General features: G+C 39.7%; 1 protein-coding gene across 1 annotated transcript; it reads right to left on the bottom strand.

Moving 5' to 3' along the window:
- Nucleotides 1-835: 835 nt before the first annotated feature.
- LOC311268124 (E3 ubiquitin-protein ligase CHIP-like) lies at nucleotides 836-8,111 on the bottom strand. Its single transcript, XM_084371518.1, has 8 exons — nucleotides 7,971-8,111; nucleotides 6,100-6,309; nucleotides 5,377-5,575; nucleotides 5,133-5,298; nucleotides 4,962-5,049; nucleotides 4,275-4,331; nucleotides 3,933-4,049; nucleotides 836-3,248 (listed from the first exon to the last, which is right to left on the bottom strand). The coding sequence occupies exons 2-8, from the start codon at nucleotides 6,217-6,219 to the stop codon at nucleotides 3,123-3,125; spliced, it is 873 nt and encodes a 290-aa protein (XP_084227644.1). The 5' UTR covers nucleotides 6,220-6,309; nucleotides 7,971-8,111; the 3' UTR covers nucleotides 836-3,122.
- Nucleotides 8,112-8,290: the final 179 nt, after the last annotated feature.

Raw genomic sequence — 8,290 nt, 5'->3', positions numbered from 1 at the left:
TAATGTTGCACCGTTTGCTCCGACATAAAGAAAGCTCGTGTGGGAGGTGTTATCATGTCTGTGTTCAAAGGTGCCGCTGACAGATGTTAGTGACTGGTTGAGGTCAGCGCCATCATACATTGGACTGAATTCCTTTGCAGTCGCCAGAATAAAATGTTGGTATCTTTATGTACAATTCCTTCATATAACTTCCAGTTACCGCTGTTGTTGACGTGTAGTAACCACTGGATATATTCAACGAGGCGTCGGGACATTTTCCAGGTATTTTAAGACAAAACACGATGTTTTCCAAACCCTGACCGAGTGGTCTTAGTGTCTAAACCTAACCAGAGCACAACATTAAACTGAACATAAAGACAACCTGAAACCCTCGAATATCCACGGTGAATGAGGACCAATTAATAAACCATCAGTGGTAAATACTACTAATAATAATGAGGATTATTTTAAATGTTTATAGAGTCGTGTAGTCGCTAGTCCTAAAACCCAGAACTCAGTTAGCATGTTAGCACATCCAGTTCCCTCGTCTCAAAGTCTGTGAGTTTAATGTATCTCTGATATCTCTTTATTACTTCAACACAGTTCAATTGACTGATAAATGTTATCTGATGATCTTTATCAGTTCAAAGTCAAACTGTGGTTTCTCCAGAAAGGAAACTGAACATTCAGACGGCTGCATCACTCTTTGTTCTGATGAAACGAGACTCAGTTTGACATTCAGTCACAGAAAACATTAAAATCCATCCTGACGGGAACGTTTCGTCACAATCCATCCGACAGTTGTTGAGATGTTTCAGCAAACGTGACACTTTTATTCAAGAGTGAAAGTCCGACGTAGAAAACATGAAACATTTATTTTTATCACATTACAGTCTTTTAAAACATCAGATTTCATTTGATTGAGTGAAAGCTGGATTGTAATCGTCACATTTAAACAGAAACAAACACGATTCAGATTTCATTTAGTCGTCAGGCTCCAGCCTCAGAAAGCAGCCGCGGCCTCACTCTGATGAACACGACGCAAAAATGTAACGCTTCACTTTTGTTTTTCTATTTTCACAAGTTCAAGTAAAAGATTTAAGAATTTTATGGAAACAAAAGAATTGCTTCTGTCGTGATTTGTTAAAATCCATGTTAGTGGCTGCTTCTCCTCTGCCGGTCACAATGAAAGGCCACTCATGGATGGATTCACTTCACAAAGGAGAGAATTAAACCACTGAAACAAATCTGTGCTCAAAACTTGAGAGAATTATCTTTTATGTGCACAGAAAGTCCGAGATCTTTGACTTCAACTTAGTCCTGACAAACTGTAACAAGTGTTTTATGTGCACACTTGGTATGAACACGCAGCAACAACAATTCAAGAAGGAAACTCTGTGAAAGAAAAAATCACAAGCAGAACTGTAGTTTTTGCACAAAGCTGCACCAGAGTCCACTCATAAAAAACAGAAAATAATCTGAAAACACGATCTTAAATTTACAACTAAATCTGGTCCCTCCTCTTTCTCTCTCAGCTGCAACGCTCCAGTTTCCCGTCTTTTAGTTTGCCAGCAAACGCAACACTCTTCCACGTCCACCTGGAATGATGATAATCTGATCTGTTGGTTCTCTGAGCCGCAGCACGGATCAATACGTTAACTGATGGTCGTCAATACTGGGTTCTGTACAAATGACACGGTCACAGAGAGACAGTGAAGTCAGGACTGTACAGACGGTCCTCAAACGTCTCATCTGATTCATTTTTACTGGTGTTACTGGTCCTCGTCCTGTTGAACAAAGTGCAGAGACTAAACTGCCGAGGGCGTACGGAAGAGGATTAGTGCCACGAAAAAATAAAGTTCTGCCTTTTATTTCACAATTCTGACTTTAATCTCAGATTTATAGGTCCATTTTTCTACATGGACATTTTCCCCCTCTGCTTAAAAAAAATTAAAAATCCTGTCCACACGACCTTCGTTTAGCAAAATATCTCCACACACACGAGACCGAGAAAAACGATTACAAACACTGAAACGGGCCAGTGACTTAAACACAAACAGTTGAAGCTAATTATTCATTTATCTACAGACGCGTGCTGTGTATTGAGGTGAGACGTTGGAGGTTTCTTCAACAAATGCACTTTAGAAAATCTCAGTTTTTAGTGACCTGTTTGTGTGGACGGGACGCCACAGGAAAATGTTTGTGTTGCTAAATATCCGTATCAGTGTGGAGAAGACAAAAGACTGAGTGACTTCTGACTTTAACTCAGAATTAAAGAGAGAAAAAAAGTCAGAATTGTGAAAAAAGGGCTCAGTCAGAAGAGACGACTTCCTGTCGTCCCTCAGACAAAAATAAAATAAGACAAATCTCACTTTATTAATGTCACTGATGGTAAACAGAATCAGGACATTGGGTCCATCAGGACCGTGTCCAGTGATTCACCGTCCATCTGATGACGGAGGAACTTTCTCTGTTTCTTTGTTCGGTTTGTCGAGTTGCGTTCTCGTTAATCCAAATGTTTCCAACAAACCACAAGTTAATTTAAGGTAACGCTGCGTTTCGTTTGGTCGTCTCAGAAGGGATCGGGGGAAACGAGACTAAACATAACGAGAATAAAACTTTAAAACATTAAAGCATCAATAATAAAAATATAATAAATATGTTTCTGGGCCAGTCTGCACACTGAGGTCTTCTACTTTTGGTTCTTACTTGATTGTGTATTTGGACAATCTGACTTTTAAGCATATTTTTAGTTTAGTTGAACTGTTGCTTCCTCTGCTGAAACACTCTGCAGGTTGAACAAACAGCGACCTCTAGTGGCGACTCCGATGATAAATAATTGCACATCCTCTAAAAGCGTCTTCAGACCGTTCTCTTCCTCCCGACTTTTATTTGGAGGGTTGAAGTACATTCGTCTCTCCTCGTTTTATATATTATCTGTCTCAATTCATTCAGTTCTTCACTTTGTAACTTTGTTTTCTTAAAGAATAAACTTTGTTTGCTGTGTCGATCATCAAAGTCGAGTTTAAGCCTTAAAGTTTGTGATTTTGTTGCAGGTTTGAACTTTTCTTCTGAACAGACGTCGCGATCCGTCTCCAGCCATGAACTGTGGAAAAATAACTTCCCTTCCGTCCTCTCATTGGTCAGTAGTCCTCCACCCATCCGTTCTCCAAAATAAAAGCATCAATGACTTCCTTCATGGCCAGGTTCGGGATCAGCTGGTCTTGGGTCAGAGGAGTGCGCGTCACCGGGTCAAAATGGCCGACTCGCTGCGAGAGAACAACAAACACATCGTGCTTTTACACTCAAAACATATTAAAGAGTTTATAAAATCTGATGTTTTGTTATAAATTAAACTATCGCACAGTTTTTAAAGGAAACAACATCCGTCATCTTAAAGAGTTTTTCATGTTAATTTGACAAAAATATCAAATAAAATGACAGAAACAGAAAATACTTCATAGCTAATTTATCATAATTTCACATTTAATAGATGAAACTGTAACAGTCAAGTTTAATACTGTATTTATATTTATAAACTTAGTGGCAGCAGCAGTAGAAGTATTTGTTCTGTAGTTTTAATAGATTTGTTTTTTATAATTATAGCATTTTTCAAAACAAAAACGTTGAATAAACTTCAGTTTTTTCGAGTTGTGTTCGGTTATCTTTTGGCGCCACAGCTGCTGAAACATGACAGGTTTTTATTTTCAGTCTATTTTCAGTATATTAATCAATGAATGATCAATTATTCTGATAACGTTTTGTCATTTTTCCTGTAAAATCATCGTCTGGTTTCAGATTCACTGAATTCACTATTTTCAACAAACCATCAGCAGAATGAATCCAGAGAGACGAGAATCATTAACGTCAGACACAAATGTTGAGCGACTGTATGAAGACGTCACTCAGACGGTGGAGGTGACACAGGTGTGTTCCTGCGGGGCAGTTTTTACCTGCAGGTGCTCCTCGATGTCTTTTCTGTCGTACGTGACTCCGCTGGGCGTGATGCACGGCTCTCTCATCAGCTCGAAGCTGATCTTTCCACACAGGAAGTCGGGAATCTCACGCTTCTGTCAGACACACAACAAACACTCAACATTATCGTCACAGTCGCTTTGAGATTTGATTATTTTTGTCACCCTCAAGTAAGTAAGGAAGATACTAATGACAACAATACACTTTATTTCTACAGCACCTTTAAAAACACGGATTGCAAAGTGATTTGACAAACAAGCAAAAGCAGGAAACTCTGGAAGTAAATGTTAGAGAATAACAGTTCAGTCTTCATCACTGACCTTCCTCTTCTCGTCCACCTGACAGAACAGCTCCTCCATGTCTGACAGATACTTGTCCTGCAGGAGAAACACAGTGAACAGCAGGACGTCAACTCTCTCAGGTCTGTTTCCATGATGCCTCCAGTGATCACTGAGGTCTTTGTTTAAGATGAGGTGAAGAGTTCTGGAGAAAGACAGCTGATTAATGGATTCATTGATTCGCTTGTGACTTGTGATTATTTATATTTTTCTTAAAGCGTGCAGGTGTACAACATCCCTGCATTTAGTCCTTTAAGAAGGTTATACTGCGACGTGTTTCTACAGGTTTCTCAGGTGAAGCAACATTTCTGCAGCAGAAACAGGAAACCTGCAGGACGAGAGTCCGTCTGTCTGTCTGGAGCCGAACACCTCGGTTATAACAACACACAGAGACCAGAGGTTCATGAGTCCAGTTCATTGGGCGGCTGTGGCTCAGGGGTAGAGCCAGCATCTTGTTATCGGAAGGTCGCTAGTTGGATTCTCTTGGTCTGCATGTCAAAGTGTCCTTGGGCAAGATACTGAACCCAAACTGCTCCTGATGTGCTGGTCAGCACCTTGCATGGCAGCCACCGCCATCAGTGTATAAATGTATGAATTACTGTAAGTCGCTTTTGACAAAAACGTCTGCTAAACGCCCTAAATGTAAATGTAAATTATAAATCAACATACGTGTTTGGTGTGGATCTCGTTGAGGTTGTGTTGAACTCGGCTGTCGTCCGACTTGTCTTCTTGTTTCTGTCTGCAGCCCTCCAGTTCCCTGCAGGTTAAACCAAACACACTTTATTTTAAAAAGGAACAAGAAGAAAACATAAATCTTCGTGTTTTCTGGGTCGAGCGTGCCTCTTTTTCTCGGCGTGGATGAGTTTGCTGAGGTAGGCGTGCAGCTCGCTCTCCTGGTTGATCCTCCTCTCCTCCAGGCTGTTCCACCGTTTCTTCTTGGCGACCCGCAGAGCGCTGGGAATGTCGTCGCCGAAGTTCAGACGCTGCTCCTTCGCCAGGTTATACGCTGGAACAACAACACACAGATGAGCTGTAGGTCTGAGGTGTGTTTGTCGCGGACTTGTCGACTTTAAATCCATCGTACCTTTCTGCAGGTTGCCGATGGCCTCGTCGTAGTTCTCCATCTCCAGGTGACACTGACCCATGAAGAAGTGAGCTTTGACCGACTGGCTGTCCAGCTCCAGAGCGTGTCTGCAGTCGGACAGCGCTTTGTCGTACTGCTGCAGCTTCACGTAGCACAGCGCTCTGTTGGTGTAGTACGCCGGGACGGACGGACTGTGGGTCTGAGAGAGGGGACAAGACGAAGACGTGCACTGTAGAGATGCACCAATACAACTTTTTACTCTGCAGATAAAGATGCCAACAGCTCAGCTCAGAGGATCTGCCGACATGACTCATGAGCTGATACCGAGGCTCAACTTCTCCCGAAGTTATAATGTGTGAACCTCACGTGTGTGGAGCCGCCGTGGCATTTCAAACTGACCGACTGATTAGTGGAAACACTGAATGTTACATCGCAGCTTCTGAAGAGTCAAAATCGAGCACATTTGAAGCACAACTTTCCAGACTGAAGCTTTTATAATCACATCTACATTGTAACAGTAAATGCAACTGCAGGAAATAAAGTTTAAACTATTTCTTTATACCCGCAGCAATCACTGTATATTGTCCGTTTCCTTATTTTACCAGCTGTTCATTGATTTTGATTGTACGTACTGATCAGCCTTATTTAACCGTACACTATGTTATTTCTGTCTCAATCAAAACATCAGATTCAGGTGTTCCCCGTCACTCTGTCCTCACTCACGATGGCTTTGCTGTAGCAGGCAGCAGCCTCCAGGTACTTGCGGCTCAGAAACAGGCGGTTCCCCTGCTCCTTCAGCTCCTGAGCCGACACCGAGGCGCTCTTCTCCGGGCTTTCGGACATCTTGTCCACCAGGCTCGCTGCTCCGGCGGCAGCTGCCCCTTCACTCTGCTTCCCTATCCTGACGCTCGGATCCGACGGACGGGACGGAAACTGAGACGAGAAAAATCAAAGAACAGGAAGTTAATACATCGTCTAGTGTTTGAACGAGCTGCTGATTTATTTACCGAATCATAATATAATATAGGAGACAACAGGCAAGGAAGGTAATTTAAAAAATCTTTACTGATAATACAACCAATTAAACTGACACTTTTCTACGAGGAAGGAAAAATCTTAATGTTTTGTATTTAATGCTGAATTTACAAGAAGGCACCAGTGATTTAAAATGTGTCGAAGCCGTTTCACAGAGTTGATTAAGTTTCTCCTCGTGATGCAACAACTCTTAAAATCACACAATTTGTAATGGAGTCTGGTGATATTGCCGTTACTAGTGACTTCACTTCATTACTTAGTCCATGTCTTACATGGCTAATATCTATATACATCTTTCTCTCTCTCTCTCTCTCTCTCTATATATATATATATATACACATATATACATACAACAAGTATATATTTTTCTAAATTAAAAACTTTGAAAACAAATTAAGCTAAACACTATATATTCATATTCAAAACAACAATAACTTAAAGAAATGAAAAAAATATAAGATATAATACAATTTTGAATATTTAAAATGTAACATTTTATTATAGATGTTTATTATTTTGTATTAAACATATTATACGACAATGTAATATAAAATAAAAATTGTTGTATAAATGAAAAAAATAAATATATATGCACATATAATATTATTGATATTATTGTTTTCAAATATTAAAAATATTTTGTTATATACTGTTTAAGTAATGTTATAAATATTACATTTATTGTGTAAAATAAAAATATATTTCTAGAAAACAAATAAAGCTAATTTATATATCAATACATTATATTAATATTAAAAATGTAAAAAAGTACATAAAATATTATAAAATTACAAAACATATTACAAATAATATATACTTTTATGTTCATTATCTTTATATCATACATGTTATATATTATAGAAAAATGATAAAGATTTTTCCGACATTTTTTAAAAAATGTTCATGTTACAAATCATATGTAAAGTTTTACAACGCTGTCAGAATTATTACATTTAAAGTCGTTTACATTCAGTTACTTTTGGACTCAAACTAAAGATGAAACATGTAAAACTAATCAGATCATTTAAACTGAGTGTCAGTGTCAGTCTGAACACTGTAAACTGGATTAACTGCAAACTATATTTTAATTTCACACAATATAAAACATGAAGAGTGAAGTGAAGAAGGATGAAAGATAAGAAACATCTGTAGCCACACACACACACACACACACACACACACACACTCTCTCTGTCAGCCCTCAGGTGTTGCCTCTACCTGGTTCTAACACGTCACTGATGTTTCCTCTCTGCTGTCATTACACACACACACACACACACACACACACACACATACACACAGGCAGACATTTCCCCCTTTGAGCGAACATCACATCTAAACTGTGTTAGCATGTAGCTAACGTTAGCTTCCCCTCTGCTTCGCGCTAGCCCCGTGTCGCAGCTCGTCTCACAGTTAGCAGTTAGCAGTTAGCCTGGCTGCCAGCAGGAAGCTAACACACCTCAGCGCTGACCAGCTAACGTCCCCTGATGACGACACGTTCCTCGCGCTAAGCTAACTGTAACTGTGCCGTCACATAATCAATAACATGAGACTGTCACCTGTGCGGCTGCAGTCTGACCTCCCGGGTGAATGTAGCTGCTGCTAGCTGCTGCTGTACTTTAGCTCGGTGGCTAACTGTCGAGCTACAAGTTGTTGAGACGTGCAGCAGGCAGATGTTTTGGTTTTCATCGGTGACGTAAAACGCGTCATCGGGAGACACGCCCAACAACAGTGACAGTAAACGTCAGTTCAGATCAATACGTTTTAAAAATAAAATATATACGTACATATATTAATGATATTACAAATACCATACATTTTATTTTATTGTATATATTTTATTGCTATTTAATTTATTATAAATATCATATCATACTGT

The sequence above is a fragment of the Pagrus pagrus genome, assembly GCF_965226575.1.
Source record: "Pagrus pagrus genome assembly, chromosome: 13".
Classification (NCBI taxonomy): Eukaryota; Metazoa; Chordata; class Actinopteri; order Spariformes; family Sparidae; genus Pagrus; species Pagrus pagrus.
This window is presented reverse-complemented; position numbering and strand designations above follow the sequence as displayed.

Coding starts and splice junctions, on each gene's coding strand:
- LOC311268124 (XM_084371518.1), bottom strand. CDS start 6,219: ATGTCCGAAAGCCCGGAGAAGAGCGCCTCGGTGTCGGCTCAGGAGCTG. Junction 5,050..5,132: donor ATCCACGCCGAGAAAAAGAG/GCACGCTCGACC, acceptor TTTAACCTGCAG/GGAACTGGAGGGCTGCAGAC. Junction 4,050..4,274: donor AGGTGGACGAGAAGAGGAAG/GTCAGTGATGAA, acceptor TGTGTCTGACAG/AAGCGTGAGATTCCCGACTT.